Source organism: Rhinolophus sinicus, chromosome 16 (genome assembly GCF_057876585.1).
Source record: "Rhinolophus sinicus isolate RSI-liver-muscle chromosome 16, RSI-T2T, whole genome shotgun sequence".
Lineage (NCBI taxonomy): Eukaryota > Metazoa > Chordata > Mammalia > Chiroptera > Rhinolophidae > Rhinolophus > Rhinolophus sinicus.
Window position 1 is genome coordinate 25,355,525 of NC_142516.1, and position 19,271 is coordinate 25,374,795.

Sequence of the window (19,271 nt, forward strand, 5' to 3'; positions counted from 1 at the left end):
GTTTAAAAAGGCATGGTACTGAACATAAATTTGAAATATACTTTTCTTGCAAACCCTGTAATTCTACCCCAGTTCTAGCTGCTTAAAGTTATTTCTTTGGAAGGTATTTAGCTAATTCAGCTCCTGTGAAATTTCAAGTTATTAATAAATTCAAAGGTAGCTTGTCACTAGAAATTCATGGTTTGAGAAAAAAGTATAAAACATAAAAAACATAAATATTCCCTTGAGTATCTTGCCTGAGACTGCTTGACAGCAATTAAAACCGTAATTTTAACTTAGAGTCATTTTTCAATTCATTAAAAAAATGTAGAGTGTAGAAATTAAAAAAAAAAAGCTATGTTCTTAAAATGGTCTATAAAAGAATGGCTTAGGTGATACTTCCACTGTCACATTTTTCAAAATCCATTTCCTTTCCTTGACCTCAGTGCCATAATTAGTCCACAAGACAATTCTGCAAAATAAATGACTGACTACTGCTGAACAAAGTTAACAGTTCTAAAGTTAACAGTTCTAAGCCAAATGTGACCACAAATCTGCACCTATCTCAGAGAAATTTTGTTGCATTTTTCTCACAGAAAGTTCATTCACTTTATGGTTTTTATGCTACTGGAGGTGAAATGCAGGCTTTACATGTATATGATGTTTGAAAGTGGGCATTTTGATACAAATTTATATGTTGGAATGACTACATTGATGGATTATGACAATTTCTTCCATATACAGTGTCCCCAAAAAGTCTTGGTATCATTCTGAAGTTTATTTAGGTTTTTTTGTTTTTTTTAACCTTTTTTCATTATTGTGAATTCTGAGTAAAATCTTTGATTTTAATTTTATTTCGGTTGCCATTTGCCAGCTTCAGAGAGACGTGAAAAAATTACAATTAAACTTTCAAATAATGTACTTTGCAAGTTTGTATTTAAACTCCTGAAACTTTTAAAGGAATAAGGACTCTTCTCCAGGGTAATCACATGTGGAGATCACTCACATCAGTGAGGTGTTTATTCAAGTCATTGTCTCGGGAAGACTTTCCCTAGCCACCCAATCTGAAACCTCAACGTCTCTTTGCCCTGGATAGTTCACATCTATACTGTTTTACTTTTATCTTCTTTAAACTTAGCATTATCTAACATGTTTTACCAATTTAACTTTGTCTGTTTCCCCAACTATATGTATGAAAACAAGATGAAGGAAGAGATTTATCTGTTTAATACATTACTGTATTCCCAGCTCCTGTAAAAGAATTTGGTGCATAAAAGGAGTCACTCAATAGTAAATAATGTTAAGTAATGGTTAAGCAACATGATCCCAATTTTGAAAATATAAAAACATGCATATACCTGTATCATACACAAACAGAAGTAATGGTGACATGTACACATATATACCCCTATCTACCCCTACACAGAAGAAACTGTAAGGAAATACTTTTAATTTTAGCAGGTACTTTCTGACATGAACTTGTTTACCGTCTCCATAGGCAACCCAGTGATCTTCAGTATCTATAGGAGTAGAGCAGCCATATGCTGCTAACGTTAATGCAGACTACTGATGAATGCAATATTGTATCATTTCATTTCAAATTAAGGATTCAAGTATCCTCTGGTATCAACCTCGAGAGTATCCATGGGTTTCCCCACCAATCCCAACAGAGTCTATCTCAACAGGGAAAGGGGACTATTTGGCTGATTTGTTTTCCTTCCTTTTGTTTAATTAGCTTTCCCTAATTTCTTATATATAACAAAGACACTATTTGTATGAATAAAATGAATAAATAAATGAATAAATAATTGAAACAAATTATCAATTCACAATTTATTCAACTAAAACTAAGGATATTATGAAAAAAATCAGAAGCTGTATTTTTTTAAATAGAAATAAATTTTCTTTCATGCAAATCTTTGACCAAAAGGAAAAAAAAATACATCTTAATCCAACATAAGTCTTACTTTTCAGCAGTGTTTTTAAGACCTGCTAGTTCTTCTTCTAGAGCCCGTAGCTCATTCTCCTTGATTCTCAGCTCATCTTGAACATCTTTGAGTTCTCGAAACTTGGTTAAAATAGAAGCTGCCTGGGATCGAGCACCTGACAGAAGCAAATTGAAACAGGCCTTGAACAGTAAGTTGCCACATATTTAGTAAACAATAAAGTTTTCTAAGAGAATCATACTTGAAATGATTCAATAGCATATGTTTATAGTATACATATGAAGCTATAGAATTCATTTTGTAATTTGGATCTTAGGATGTACATACTTCATAAGAAATATTTCTAACTAGATGTGGTGAATTATTTAATCACGGCCTCTGAGTACTGGGCCCATCTCCCCCAGGCCCATTTTCCTCCCCACTAACATTGGGCTTAGCCATGTAACTTGTTTTGAACAACGAAATGGGAAACATGCCTCTTCTGAAAATAAGCTTTAAGAGGCTGCACATAACTCACCATTTCCTCCCTTGCCCATTTTTCCTTCAGCCTGCCAGAATGAGAAGAGCACGGAATAGAGACAACAGACCTATAGTTAATATAGCATAATTATGGAATAAACTTGCTGTAAGCCACTAAGATTTGGGGGCTGTTTGTTACCACATCATAACCTTATCTGAGATCTGATATAGCAGAGTAGATTGGTTTCACTTTACAAGAAACTATAATTATCTGGCAGTAGGTGTGGTATTTCTCGATCCCAGAAAACTACAGGTTTGATGGGAGAATACGAAGGACGATTAGCAGTGCTATTACGAACCCTCTGTTAATATGATATGGGGTTATTTATTTGCCAATCCTTAAGTAGGAACTTCAAGAACATGCAAATCGATGATTTCTATTGACATCTAAAGTTCCTTTTGTTTTAGCTAACTAAAAATATTTGGTCTATCTCCCAATTGCAGATATACTAGTCATCTTATTGTGTACTGGGGAACTTGCTACTTAATTATGGATTTTGTTTTGTTGACTATTGTCTTCTTGGCCTAGAAAGAAATTAAACCACGTGATATATTAAGAGGCGTTATACAGCCTCTTGGTTTGGTTAAAAGCACAAACTCTGAAATTAGACTACCTGAATTCAAATTCTGAGTTCTGCCACTTACCAGCAAGTTATTTAAGGACTCTGTACTGTCTACAACTGTATTTTGGAGATGACAGTAATATACCTACCTCATAGTTGCTGTAAGGATTAAATGAGTTATTTTTTAAAGGCCTTAGAATAGGGCTCTTTAGAATGATAGAAATGTTCTATATCTGCATTCTATATCTGCATTGTCCAGTTACCCATTAACCACTGGGATTTCTGAGCCCTTGAAATGTGACTAGTGCAACCGAGGGAATTATTTTAAATTTTATTTAATCTTAATTATTTAAATAAAATGTAAAAAGCCACGTCGCTAATGGCTATTGTTTTGGACAGCACAATCTTACTACAATGCCGGGTACACACAGTACGTATTACAATTGCAAAAACTGCAATTACTTTTGCACCAACCTAGTACTATTCAGTTTGTCATTACATGATCACTTGACATACATCTTCTAGAAACTCAGTGTGGTAAATATTAGAACAAGAAGAATATGATCATTATCTAAGAATTCCTTTCTTAAAGCATTAAAGCACCACTGCGGGCAGATTGAACTTTTTGTTTTACTTTTGATAGGAACAATGGCATATACACAAATTAGAAGTTAACATGTTTCCTCAAGGAAAGTGGGTAGTTAAGCTAAAAATGTACTGAATAAGAAAACCTCATTTCCCAGTTACTACAATATCCTGATAGGGCAAAAAGCAAGAGAAAATAAGCCAGCAGGAATAGACTTACTTGAGATGAATTAAAAAAAGGCTATAGGACTGATTCCTAGACTAAGAGTTACTTGCGGACTATGACATTGTACTCTCTCAATGTTACTAAGTACCTGTCACATAAAAGGTATTCAAAAGAAAACCCAATCCCTAGATTAGAAGCAAAGCTCTTCATTAAGTCATTCCAACCCCACTATTTCCTGTTAAAGAAAAAAAAAGCCCCACCCTATTTACCACATAACACAGAGAAATGTGAGGACAAAATGACAGAAAACCTACCTCCACTCAATGTCCCGTGAGGATCAAATACCTCACCTCCTAGAGTCACAGTTCTAGTCATTATCCTTTTATCAAAGGCCACTTTTTTGGCATTATCCATATTGTTACAAATAAACGTTGTTCCAAAGACAAATTCCATTGCTTTCTGAAGTTCTGGTTTGTATTCAACCAGGGAAAGAGCCACATGAACATTGTTAGGGCCAACCTGTGGGAAAACAACAGATATATCATAATATACACTACTTTTCTTTCAAAAATTATTTTACAAAATATTGAGAATTGCTATAATAGAAATTTGGGTAATATTTACCTAGCACTATAATTCCTTTTGAACTTTCTAAAATGCTATGGACAACTCCACAGAGTTTTAGAAAAAAAACAATTTCAAGTTTAAATACTGAAAGATTTCTTACTAAGTAAAATAGTTAGCTAAAGTACCAGGCATCATGAGTTTCTATCAAGCAGGAGTGACTACCAACTTTCTCCAAACTGGACTATTTGGACATACTTTGTTAATTACAGTACAGCAATTGCTGGATCAATACTATCATATAAAATGTTTGTTTCAATTATTAGGAAGTTGGTTGTTCCATAGTGAATACTCTTTCATTCAAATTAAACATGACAGGACAGCCACCTGCCAGTTACAGAAATAAAACACAACTAATAATAGAGTAAAAAAGTAATTTTAAAAAATCCCTTAGTCCTTTCTTTTAATCTGTCTTTTCTCAATCTCTGTTGATAGTCTATCTCTGCCCATCTTTTTAGAGCAACTAAGCATCCTTTACGAAGCTTAGAATTAAAGCCAAAATGAAGGCAGCTCTATTTCACATGTTCAGCATTGTCTCCTGACACAGCAGCTATCATTAAATGGGTCTGACTAAGGGATCTGGGTGAAGTATTTTTACTGATACTTGAAATCCCAATTTACTTCTAACACTAGGACTGAAATAACTTCTAAAGCCTTCAAAGTAAGTACTAACCAAAACTACCACCTTTCAGTTACCGTTTGCTCATCTTCCATCTCCTGATAGTATACAGATCAATACAACTATATTCTGAAATAATTTTCATTGAAGCCTTCTCATTTCAACAAGTACACCGAATATCCATTTAGTATCTTAATTACAAATGCATTGCTAGGTTTCATGGAACTGTCTTTTCAATTCATGCACTTGAAATGCCTGCTCAATAACAAACTAATATTGCTGCTGGAATGTTATGTTTAACTTCAGGTTTTAATTCAATATTATACAACCATAATAGCCTTTTGAATGAATTTCCTCGTACTCATCTGTTCTTTCCATAGCAGCCATACCACTTTATGTCCGCCTGAGCAGCTGACTGGATATCTTAGTCACCTACTTTATATGTTCGCAGGTTGGAAGGCAATCTAGAAGAACTCTAAACAGAGAAGCATTTCTACAAGTCTGATGGATACCTTCCGTTATGGTTCCTGCTGTGGGAAGTTGAAGTGTGCCTGGCATGAAAAAAACTGAAGAATTCTGGTATTTATAAACTCTATAATTCTAATTATTCAGAAATTAGAAATTTAATACAGTCAAGTGCCAACTTAATGACAGGGATATGATCTGAGAAGTGTATTGTTAGGTAATTTTTGTCAGGTGAACATCTTAGGGTGCATTTGCACAAATGTAGGTGGTACAGTCTACTACACACCTAAGCTAGATGGTACAACCTATTGATCTGTAGGGGAGGAAAAATAATTTTCCCTGTTTCCCTTCTGCGTTCTTGGCTTAGACAACCCTGGAATAAAAGATTAATAAGAGAAAAACCAAAGTTTAATAACCTGTATACATGTGAGAACTGAGTAACTCCTCAAAATGGCTGAACCCATCACCTTAAATATCATCTTCAGTGAAAGACAAAGAAGACGTTGGGGATGAGGGAAGTCAGTTATAGCAGGTTACCACAAAAAGTACAGTAAGCAATGGTAAGGTTGCTTTGCAGATTTAAGTCCTTGTCTTCTACAGATATAAGCATTTCTAAAGATAAGGTCAGCCCCCTCTTCTTGACATAGAGAGAGATTACCTTACAAAGAGATTTCCATTACAAATGTAAATGTCTTTTACAAAGGATTACTTCTAGGTTTGCAGAGCTTCTCCCAAGTCTGCAGTTTCTTAAAATTAACCAACCTAAAATAATTCTTATGCCAAATAGATATAGTATTTTAAGATGACAAGTTCTGTTTCCTTACAGCTTCTAGGCTACAAACCTGTACAGCATTTTACTGTATGGAATACTGTAGGCAACTGTAACACAATGGTATTTGTGCAATATGTCATACGATGCTGTTACTAAGGCTAGGATTTCACTCGGCTGTAAGAATTTTTTAGGTCCATTATAATCTTATAGGACCAAGGCCTTATATAGGTTCCTTTGTTAACCAAAATGTCTTTATGGGGTGAGTGATTGTATTACCATCTGTTAATCATATGACTTGACCTAATGTTTAAAGAGATTCTAATACTAAAACGTTGACATATCACAGACAGTTTTAGCCTTCCAACATTTCTATTCTATTTCCATCCAATTTCACAAACACCAGCTCTACTTTTTTGCATCTTAAGTTTTTTAAAGCATGGTAACAATAAAATTTTACAGTTCTGCATATGATTATGTCCTCTAAAAAAAAAGTTAAGATGCAGCTAAAACATGTAAGACTTACAAGATTCTGAGCAACCCTCAGAGTTTCTGGAGCAATACATGTGGCTGAAATTTTATTGAGTGGGATTATAGTATATCGCCGCTTCAGTTCCCCCTTTTCTAGTAGCTTTTTTCCAGTAACCTAAAACATTGTGCATTTGAAATAAAAAAATACATATTAGTAATGACAGACAACATTCAAATGGAAAGAGTACACATTATGATTAGGAATCCATAATCAAATAAATGTTTAGTGCCTAGTATCCTGAATAATCAAAGTCTAAGACTGATAATATGCACTCTGGATTCCTAAGTGCATATGAGACTTCCTCTGGAATACAGCTAATCAAATATAATCAATAATATAGTAAACAAATCATTAACAGAACAGTTTTATCCTGTAAAGATAAGCAAACTTATGAGAAGCTTAAAACATCAAGAAAGTACCCAATTCTAGCAGCACGTAACTTTTCAGGCTGAACAGTAATCATAAATTGCCTTTATTAAAATCAACTTACCTCTGTGTCTACTACAACATTGTAGAGTCGTTCTCCAGCCACCAATTCTAAAGCTGTGGTTGCAGAAGTATCTTTCACACTAATTAAAGAAGCTACAAGTCCTTTCACACAATTTCTATTCCAGTTCTTCTCTGGATCCCTGAAATGGAAAAGTTGACAGAACTTAATCTTAGATAAGAAATACAAAAAGTTGTTTGTATGTTACTATTCAAGAGCTCTGACAACACAGTAAATTGAAAGCTGAATCGTGTAGTTTTAACAAATCAAAAATTTTAAAATGCCCAGATGACTAGCTAGCAATTGTTTGTAAATCAATCAAAAGATCTTTCAGTATATATATTATTTTCAGTGCAACAAAAATAACTTTGACTTTCTTATCTTTGTAATACATATACTGCATAAGTATTCCATGAAAAACACCATGTAATAAAACAAATTGTAAAATGTTAACGTAGATATTTAACATTAATGATAGAATAACTTTAAAGAAACTCTGGACTGAAATTAAGAACAAAATGAGGGGAACTGAAGATTAGTGGAGTGAGCAGCCAGTAAATTTCACAAGAATTCCCCCTGCCCACATTTGAAACACTTCAATAAACATTTAAGGGAAAAAATAGTATTTAAGGTAAAGCAGTTTACAGTAATTGTCACATGAAAATCTTAATGTCCATGAAACACTCAGATTGCCTTCTAGCTTAAATTATATATATCTTGGTTATTACCATGTTAAAATTCAAGATTTAAATCTTCTACCTGTAGGCAAATTGAAGGTTGGGAAACCTGGCCAAGAGAGCTTCATATGTTTCTTTCAATCTACTGATATCACGAGATAGCTGCCTTCGCCTTTCCAAAAGGCTTTCCTCCTTGTTTTCTGAGAAGTAAATCATAAGTAAATTGAACCAAGTTTTAAAAATTGAAATATTCTGTTTTAAGGAAAATATCGTAACCTCTATTTCCAAAGCATTTCTATAATCAAAACACAAATTTCTGATAAGTATTAAATAAAAAGCATATTAACATTCAAATCTCTACCAAGTGTCAAATAGACATTACTTCCAACAAATAATATGAATTCATTCTAAGAAACAACAGATGACTTAAATGCCTACTAACGTAGAAATATACACATGAAATCTTTCAGTTTTCATGTGGCACTTCAAAGTGACTGAAGCAGTAAATTCTCAGTAGTAAGTTTTTAAAAATTCAAAGCACTATTTTATACTTAGATATATACCAAACATTTCTTACACTAATACCCCTTAGTAGGGTAAACAATTTTTTTACTTGCTATTTCCTTTATTTAAGTTAGTTTCTATCAACAATCACTACTTCCTGATGATTTAATATGTCTTTAAAGACAGACCTTCATAATTTAGCTTTTTCATTTCGGCTTCAAGTTTTTGTTTAAGTTTCTTCACGGCCTCTAAAGATTCTTGATCCTTCCTGTAGCCACTATCCATGTTCTTAACTTCAGCTTGTTTAGTCTTTAATTCTTGTTGGGCATGTTTCAATTTCATCTGAGCCTATAATAGAAAAATGTAACAGACTATATGCAGCAGACAGTGCTAGTGATTAAATGCCAGATTCAGATCAGTTTGAGAGAAATCAGCCTTGAAAATGTAACTGTTTGGTCACTTGGGTTAATATCTCAACAGATTAATCATTTCCCAATATTTTCTCCTCAAAAAACTACTCAAGAGTATAAACTAATATATGCTTAACATAGATCATTAAATAATTTGTAATTTAAGTCCATTTATAAAATTTAACATTAGTGAGTTCAAAAATTATATCAAAGAATAGTCATTAGCTGGTGAAATTAAAAACGATAGAAAACTACAAAACCCAACTCCAGTTCTCTTCCTTTCCACTTAGGTTGTATTTGTGTATATTTGGGCGTGTTGTCTAACAGTAGAGAAGCTGTATTAAGCAATGAAAAACAACATATCTGAAAGGGAAGCTAAATTGACAGAAATTTAAATGATAGAGGAGTCTGATATTTAAATGCTAGCTTATATAATTGAGCATTATTCCTTAAAACTATGAACTAGTATTCTAAGATCTACTCGTATGTGGGTGTATCCTCCCTCTAAAACATAATAATGGTGGACTTTCCACAATACAACATAAGGGTTACAGAAAACCTGAGAGGACTTCAAAGTTTTTTTGCTATTCGTTTCTTATAACCCTTTTTCTGACCATCATCTTTGAATGAAAAAGCTGCAAAGATGTATTAATAATAGAAAAACTTGAACAGGATTAATACAGAAACACACACTTTTTAAAGATGACTCTTCCATTTAGAAAAGACTAAAAGAATGTGTGTGTATATACATTTTTTCTTTCTGACACCAAAACTCTAGCATTCACAGAACTTTAAGTTGCACAACTATCTAAACAAATTTGAAAACCATGACAGTAAATTAACAAACCTTTGAAGATAATGAAAATCTGAGTAAGGAAACCAAAGACTGGAATGGGGGTAAATGGGAGGTAGAGATACTTCCAAAAAGTATGTTGTAAAAGATTCAGGAACAAAGTTTTAAGAACTAGGTGTGGTAAGCATGGAAATGAAGAGGACGTTTTTGTCTTCCTGTTAAAGCTTAGGACTTCAACTGTATGCCACAAATGCAGCAAAAGAATAAAAAAATTGACTAACGTCAAAATATCCCATACATTGCTATAAACAGAATAAAGCATTTATTGCACTTACAAGTTCAATTAACCTATAAAGATAATTTGTTTTCAAGCATCGTAAACTATTATCATCAATATTTATCAATCAATGTATTTGAATTTCATTGTACAGAGTGGCAGAATACAATGAACAAGATCCTTGTTGATTTATTTTAAAAATTTTAAAGCAATTGCCAAAGCATAAACATCAAGCAGCTTCTCAAAAAAAGAAAGCAATCACATACTGCTTAATGTCTACATTTACCTGTTTGGCTTCTGTCTGAGCTTTACTTATGTCATTTTTACAGGCCATCATTTGACCAGCAAGAGTTGCTTCTGCTCCATCTTCATTACTGGACAGGCCGGCAGAAACGGCATTGAAATGCTGCTGTGCAGCTGCCAAAGCTTCGGCATCTTTATGACTTGCTTCCTGAAGGGTGTTCAGCCCATCTGCTATCTTTTTAACCTCTTTTTCCTTTGCTGCTATAGTTTTAGAATCCTTTAGGAAGTAAGAGTTTCAGATTGGAGATTAAATTGTATGAAAACATCCATTTTCTTATATACACATAGACTCATGTCATCAAATTTTATAGCAATTTGAAGTGGGTATGGTAATAAGGAAAATAATTTAATCACGATAATTTTATTCCCATTTTGAAATTTGCTGTCTCTCAGTTTTTAAGATAAACGTGGCTCTTAACCTACTACAAATACTTTCATATGTAATAGTCGAACCTGTGAGATATAAACATCTTTGCAAATTTAAACAAACCACTTGAAGAAACTAAGAGTCTATTTTTAAATCTAAAAAATTGAAATAGCCATCCTATACCATGCTTAAAAGTAGAGATTTTAGAATTAAGAGCATGTATACGGAAATATTTTTATAAACTGTTAAGGGCCATAAAATTTAAGTAATTAAATAATTGTGGGGATAGCATGACTTAACATCTTTGAAGTTACATTAATCAGCTATCTAGCACTGTGTAAGCTACCAGCACAACAAACAAACAACCTAGCTATATTGTTTACATAAACATGTCTTAAAAGGGTATGCACACACTCGCTCACAACCTCACTCACCTTGAGCTTCGGCGCAGAGGCAGCAGCTCGAAACGCACCAGGGACTTACAGGGAGAAACTAAACTAAACTAGCTTCAGGGCGAGGGCTGGAAGGACAGGGGTCCTGACAGCTCTCTCTGAAATGCACGTGCTGGCAGTTGCCACTGTTCCTTTGTTGAGGACTCTCCCCATCAAGTTGTCCCAATGCAGGTGGGTGCCAATTCTGAGCTCTTCATTTTCCCTTCCCTTCCCAGGGAATTCCCTGGTGATTCCCTGAGAACCCACCCCACCCAACTCGCCTGACTAGCAGACCCTATTCCAGTGTCTCCTCAATATAAGCAACCCACCTAGACTTGTGCTGTGGACTTTCCTAAAATCTCTCAAAGGTCCACAAACCTCAAAGAAGCCTCACTGTGCCCTGTACATCTTGTTTAGTTACCCCAACCCTTGCAGAATCAGTGACAGGTTTCAACTTGCATTGTAACTCCCATCAGGTAGCCCCAAGCCTGGTATAAGCAGCAGCTAGTCTTGGCTGGGAACACAGCTTCAACTAAACCACAAACCTGGCACCAATGGCAGTTGGCCTCAGCTCACATCGTGGTGCCCACCAAAGGTTCCTAAACCAGATACTAGTGGAAGCCAGCCGAAGTTCACAGAATAGCCTCTCTTAAGTGCCCACAAACTCAGCATAAATAGCAACCAACCGCAGATCACTCTGCAGATCCTACCAAATGGCCCCAAGACAGGCACAAGCACCGCCTGACCTTGACCAGCATGGGAGCCAGTCCTAAAAGACTCCAGAACCAGAACACCTGATGGCTGGCTTCAGACCACACCAGAGCACCACCCAACCAGCTCCACAAACAACACACCTGAAGGGCAGACTCAGCTGGCATTAGAGCCCTGCTAAAGTGACTTCTGCTCTGTGGCTCAGCTCCTGTACAACAGCTCGTCTGCTGTAATCATGGCCAGCCCTCACAGACTATCAGCCTGAGGGTCAATCCCACCCACTGACATGCCAATAGCAATCAAGGCTGAACTACAATAGGAAGGCACAACAACCACACAAAGGATACCCCTGCAGTACCCAGCTCAGGTGACCAGCCACTGTATCCCATAGGACACCCAATACATAGGGCCACTCTGCCAAGATTGGGAGACATAGCAGATTTACCTACACTAATATGCAAAAACACAGGGAGGCAGCCAAAAGAAGGAGACAAAGAAACATGTCCCAACTGACACCACAAAAATACAAAGGATTATAAGAAAATACTACAAACAATTACATGTCAGCAAATCAGACACCCTGTAAGTAATGGATAAATTCCTAGAAACATAATCTTTCAGGTTTAAATCTGGAAGAAACAGAAGTTCTGAACAGACTGATAACTACTAACAGAATAGAATCAGTAATTAAAAACTTGCAAAAGTCCTGGACCAGATGGTTTCACAGGTAAATTTTCCCAAACATTCAAAGAATACTACCTATCCTTCGCAAACTATTTCAAAAAACTGAGGAGGGAAGGCTTCCAAACTCATTTTATGAGACCAGTATTACTGATAACCAAAACCAGACAAAGATACTACCAAAGAAAAAAAGAAAATCATAGGCCAATATCCCGGATGAATACAGATGCAAAAATCCACAATAAAATATCAGTAAACTCAAGTCAGCAATACATTAAAAAGATTATATACCACGATTAAGTGGGATTTATTCCTGGATGCTGGATGCAGGATGTTTCAATGTCCACAAATCAATTAACAAGATACACCACACAAACAAAATGAAGGATAAAAATCATGCAATCATATCAACAGATGCAGCAAAAGCATGTCACATAATCCAATATCCATTTATGATAAAAACTCACAGAAAAGTGGGGATACAGAGAATATACCTCAACATAATTAAGGCCACATATATGACAAACCCACAGCTAACATGGTGAAAAGCTGAAAGCTTTTCTTCTAAGATCAGGAACCAGACAAGAGTGCTTCGTCTCACCACTTTGTTGAATAAAAGTATTGGAAGTCCTAGCCAGAGCATTCAGTCAAGAAAAAGAAATAAAACGCATCAAAACTGGAAAGAAATAAAACTGTTATTATTTGCAGATGACATACTATAGAAAACTCTAAAGATTCCACCAAAAAATAATTAGAACAGATAATGAATTCAGTAAAATAGCAGGATACAAAATTAGTCTTCAGAATATTGGTTGCATTTTATACACCAATAACGAACTATCAGAAAGAGAAATTAAGAACACAATCCCATTTACAACTGCATCATAAACAAAACAAAACAAAAAGCTAGGAATTAATTTAACCAAGGAGATAAAAGAGCGGTACTTAGAAAACTATGACACACTGAAGAAAGAAACAGAAGATACAAATAAATGGAAAGATATACTGTGCTCATGGATAGAAAGAATTAACATTGTTAAAAATGTCCGTACTACCCAAAGCAATCTACAGATTCAATGCAATTGCTATAAAAATACCGATAGCATTTTTCACAGAACTAGAACAAATAATCTTAAAATTTATGTGGAACCACAAAAGACAACGAATAGCCAAAGCAATCTTGAGAAAGAATAACAAAGGTGGAGGTATCTACACTCCAGAGGGTGCCAAAAAAATGTATGCACATTTTAAGAAAGAAAAACTATTAAAATTGTAATACTCAATATATACCAGTAACAAAAGATGAATAAAACTCACGTTTGACTTCTGCAATTACAAGAAGTGCTCAAAGTAGTGACCATCATCATCCAGACATTTTTATTACGGCAAACTACCGCTTGAGCAACAATGACCCAAGTGTCCACTTTTATACATTCTTTTGGCACCCCTGGCATACTGTGTTTCTCCAAAAATAAGACCCAGCCAGACAATTAGCTCTAATGCGTCTTCTGGAGCAAAAATTAATGTAAGACCCGGTCTTATTTTACTATAAGACATTTTACTATAAGACTTATTTTACTATAAGACCGGGTCTTACATTAATTTTTGCTCCAAAAGACACATTAGAACTGATTGTCTGGCTAGGTCTTATTTTCGGGGAAACAGGGTACTACAAGGATAGTAATCAAAACATCATGGTACTGGTATACAAAGAGATGCATAGAGCAATGAAACAGAACTGAGAGCCCAGAAAGAAATCCATTCGTATACGGTCAACTCATTTATGACAGATGAGGCAAGAATTTGCAATAGGGTAAAGACAGTCTCTTCTATAAATGGTGTTGGGAAAATTGAACAGATAAATGCGAAAACAAAGAAATTAGATTACTTTCTTACACCATATACATGAATAAACTCAAAATGGATTAAAGACAAATGTAAGACCCAAAACTATAAAACTCCTAGAAGAAAACATCAGCAACAAACTCTGATATTGCTCTTAGTAGTATTTTTTTTGGATGTCTCCTTGGGCATGGGAAATAAAAAAAGAAATAAACAAATGGAACTATATCAAACAAAAGGTTTTGCACAGTGAAGGAAAACAACAGAACAAAAGGACAACTTACTGAATGGGAGAAGATGTTCGCCAATGATACATCCAAAAAGGATCAACATCCAAAAAACATAAAGAACTCACACAACTTAACAGAAGAAAAAACAAACAATCCGATTAAAACATGGGCAGAGGACCTGAATAGACATTTCTCCAAAGAGAACATACAGATGTCTACTATATATGAAAAGATGCTCAACATCGCTAATCATCAGGGAAATGCAAATTAAAACCACAATGAGTTATCACCTCATATCTGTCAGAATGACTATCATCAATAAATCAAAAACAAGTGTTGGCGAGGACGTGGAGAAAAGGGAACCCTTATGCAGTTTTGGCAGGACTGTAAACTGGTGCATCACTATAGAAAAAACAGTATGGAGGTTTCAAAATGTTAAAAATACAACTACCATATGACCCAGCAATTTGACTTCTGGGTATTTATCAAAAAAAAACACCCCAAAACACTAATTTGAAAAGATACTCACTCCTATGTTCACTGCAGCATTATTTACGATAGCCAAGATATGGAAGCAACCTAAATGTCCATTGATAGATGAACAAGTAAGAGGTGGTACATACATATAATGGAGTACTATTCAGGTATAAAAAAGAACAAAATTTTGCCATGTGCGACAATATGGATGGACCTAGAAGATATTATGCTAAGTGAAATAAGTCAGAGAAGACAAATACCATATGATTTCACTTACATATAGAATCTGAAAAACAACACAAATGAAACAAAACAAACTTATACAGAGAACAAATTCATGGTTGTCAGAGGGGTTTGGGATTGGTGAAAAAGGTGAAGGGATTAAGTAGCACAAACTGGCAGTCATAAAAAAATAGTGACAGTGATGTAAACTACAGCAAAGGGAATAATCTATAATATTTTAGTAACTACCTATGGTGTCAGATGGGTTCTAGACTTATCGGGGTGAACACTTTGTAAGTTATATAAATGTATAATGACTATGCTATACACCTGAAACTAATACACCGTTTCCCTGAAAATAAGACCTAGATGGACAATCGGCTCTAATGCGTCTTTTGGAGCAAAAATTAATTTTACTATAACATAAGACCCAGTCTTATTTTACTGTAATATAAGACCAGGTCTTCGGATATAATGGAATATAATACTGCATATCATATCATACAATACCGGAAATAGTATAATATAATACCGGATACAATGTAATGTAATATAAAACATAATATAATATAATATAATATAATATAATATAATATAATATACCGGGTCATAATATAATATAATACTGGGTCTTTTATAAGATCTTATATAATATAAGACCGGGTCTTATATTAATTTTTGCTTCAAAATACGCATTAGAGCTGATTATCCAGCTAGGTCTTATTTTCGGGGAAACCCGGTAACATTGTATGTCAACTGTAATTAAAAATTAAACAAACAAACAAACAAACAAGATTAGTCCTATTAAAGCAAAAAAAGTTAAACTTCTGCTCAATCAACTCCAGTGGCTTCCCATGTCACTTGGAATAAAGGTCAACATCCTTCACTGTCTTATAAAAGCACATGTGACCCTAGATTCCATTACTTTTCTGCTTTCCTACTACTTAGTTTACTGCTAACCAATCACACTGATGTCTTTGCTTTTCCAAAACTCTTGGCACTGAGGCAATTCCTGTTCTCTTGCCTGGACCATCTTCCCCCACAGCCTCCCAATTTATCTACATGGTTCTTTGACCTTCTTTAGATCTTTAATGAAATATCACCCTCTCAATGAAAGCTTCAATGGCTACCTGATTTAAAGGACCAAAACGCTCCCCTCTCTCCTATACTCACCTTCTCCCCTGCTTTATTTTTTTCTCCACGTCAGTTACCATCGTATAACCTGCTATACATTTCATTTATTTTTTTTCCTTTATCATTTCCCTCATTGGACTGAAGACCCACAAGGCATTTTGTCCATTTGTCATTTTGTCCTTCACTATATACACAGCTCAAACAACTATACTTGGTCCATAGCAGACACTCAATAAATATGAATAGAAAAGGATAAATGTATTACTAGTGAAATGAAATTAGGTTTATTTGCTTACCTCAATCATATTTTTTTCCAGTTCTTTGCGTTTGTTCTCTTCACTTGTCAGATTTTTCTTCTTGAGATCAAAGGCACTTTGAGATTTAGTATTAACTCGCTGAGCTTCTGTAAGAGCATCTTCTAAAGATCGGAGTATCCCTCCAGTTTCCTATAATCAAATGTACTCAATTCAATCAACATACTTAAATTTGTTCATTGTCATTTTCTTGTATAATTTCTATATGAATTATTTTATTTTTGTAAGATACTTTGTCATACTTTAAGATTAACAAATCAAGGGCCGGCCCGGTGGCTCAGGCAGTTAGAGCTCCGTGCTCCTAACTCCGAAGGCTGCCGGTTCGATTCCCACATGGGCCAGTGGGCTCTCAACCACATTGCCAGTATTGAACACGGCACCTTGAGCTGAGCTGTCTCCTGGATGGCTCAGTTGTTGGTTGGAGCGTGGGCTCTCAACCACACAGTTGCCAGTTCAATTCCTCGAGTCCCGCAAGGGATGGTGCGCAGCGCCCCCTGCAACTAAAATTGAACATGGCACCTTGAGCTGAGCTGCCGCTGAGCTCCCGGATGGCTCAGTTGGTTGCAGCGTGTCCTCTCAACCACAAGGTTGCCGGTTCGACTCCTGCAAGGGATGGTGGGCTATGCTCCCTGCAACTAGCAACGGCAACTGGACCTGGAGCTGAGCTGCGCCCTCCACAACTAAGACTAAAAGAACAACAACTTGAAGCTGAACAGAACCCTCCACAACTGAGATTGAAAGGACAACAACTTGACTTGGAAAAAAGTCCTGGAAGTACACCCTGTTCCCCAATAAAGTCCTGTTCCCCTTCCCCAATAAAATCTTAAAAAAAAAAAAAAAAAAGTAAATCAATATGCAAAACAATGCACACTGACCCCTTGTTATTGTATACAATGTAATATTTTTCTTCACAGAGGATATTATCTATTCTAATACATATGTCTGACCTTATCTTTTCTTTTTTCCAACTCTTCTATTTCATGGGTAAGTACTTTTATTTTTTTATCATTCTCAGACAACTCCTCTTGAAGCTTCACAATTTTATCCTGCATTTCTTTGAATTCCTCAGCTGAGCGTTCTTTTGTATCTTCAGCAAGCAAAAACTGATAAGCAATATATAAACGACTCAAGTGTTCTATTTCCCTCATAACTTTTTGGTATTCCAAGTAGGAAGATCTTTCCTGAAAGAGAAATCACCAACAAAGCATATCTCAAAATACATATTTTTAAACAAGTTTGGAAAGAATCAAATGACAGCAACATGCATAAAATTTCCCATTACATATAGATTTTGTCTTGGACTAAGTGATCATGGATTATAAATTTTAGACAACTTCAAATAACATCAGAACTCTGGCTTTTTAGATAGCATTATACTATCTCTACTGAATCATATGTGGCTGTTCCTTCTAATATATATTATAATCAGGCAGTTGGGATTAACACAGAAATGTGGATATAAGTTCTTAGACTGGGGGTAGTAAGAAGTCTATAAATGCAACCTATGCAAACACCCATGATACACTACTAAATGTATTTTGTAATAGTAGTCATCCCTCTGTATCCGTGGGGTATTGGTTCCAGAGCTGCCTGTGGATACCAAAGTCTGCAGATGCTCAAGCGCCTTATATAAAAAGGCATAGTACAAAGTATATATTACAAACTGCCTACCCAACAACCACTCATGTATCTATTTATGAGCATTTACTCACACATTACTAAACCTGATTCCTATAAAGACTCGCTGGGCTAGACACAGTAACAATGAGAATTCCCAATTAGCGGATAAAGAAACAAATTCAGAGTAGTTTAATGACCTGTTCATGTTGTCAGACTTAGAATTTGGCAAATTAATGTATGAAACCTAGATTTAAACTCATGATCTACTATTTACTAAATCATGCATACAAAGGGGGCACCTTCAAGATGACATTTTTTCAGGTTTCCCAACACTTCTGCTATTGTATGGATTCAGAAGATGGCTTTGACAAGTATCAAATTTTAATAAGAACTTAATAAATTCCTAAATGTATAACTTTAAAAACAATGTGCTATTAATGCATTCTTTCACTGAAATATTATAACAGAAGCTGCAAAGATTATCACGAAAACCTAATTATCTGTTTTAATACCTTTCACTTACCAATTGCTTTAACAGCAGTAATTGTAGTGATAGCTCCTAGTATCGTAGAAGTAGTCACTCTACCAGCAAGGGTTACTAAAAGTGCTGCATCTTTAAGAAATGTTGTTCTGTTTAATTCTAATCATCCAAAAAAATCTAGACTTACTTCTCTTCCATAAAGTATTAAAATCTGGCATATTATTATCTGAGATTATTAAGAGGAATTTCCAAAATCATTATGACTTAATAGATATGAAATACATGTCCTTTACGAGCAGAAGCCTGAGTATGGGGTACCGACTAACTCTTTATCTCATCCCAGATAATAATTCCTAGGAAGTGGTACACATTTCATCCCTATATGTATGATCATGGATACATCACCAATTGTGAGAGGCATCCTAGCAGCTGTCCTCACATATACAGTATATACCTCTTTTAATTTTTGAATGGTTGGAGTAATCTCTTCTTCAAGTATCTGGAAAACAAAGGAAAATCAAATTTTTCAGTATGTAAACTACT

General features: G+C 35.1%; 1 protein-coding gene across 3 annotated transcripts in view; it reads right to left on the bottom strand.

Annotated features, from left to right (window-relative positions):
* SMC2 (structural maintenance of chromosomes 2) overlaps nt 1–19,271 on the bottom strand; it is a 57,754-nt gene that overhangs the window by 30,218 nt on the left and 8,265 nt on the right. For all 3 annotated transcript variants that reach the window (XM_074330779.2, XM_074330780.2, XM_019729260.3), the window contains 10 exons: nt 19,183–19,227; nt 17,575–17,808; nt 16,610–16,759; nt 10,202–10,435; nt 8,624–8,783; nt 8,014–8,131; nt 7,258–7,396; nt 6,762–6,881; nt 4,073–4,277; nt 1,947–2,082 (listed from right to left, as the gene is read on the bottom strand). In XM_074330779.2, the coding sequence (XP_074186880.2) occupies nt 1,947–2,082; nt 4,073–4,277; nt 6,762–6,881; nt 7,258–7,396; nt 8,014–8,131; nt 8,624–8,783; nt 10,202–10,435; nt 16,610–16,759; nt 17,575–17,808; nt 19,183–19,227 (1,541 nt within the window). The remainder of the gene's footprint in view (nt 1–1,946; nt 2,083–4,072; nt 4,278–6,761; nt 6,882–7,257; nt 7,397–8,013; nt 8,132–8,623; nt 8,784–10,201; nt 10,436–16,609; nt 16,760–17,574; nt 17,809–19,182; nt 19,228–19,271) is intronic.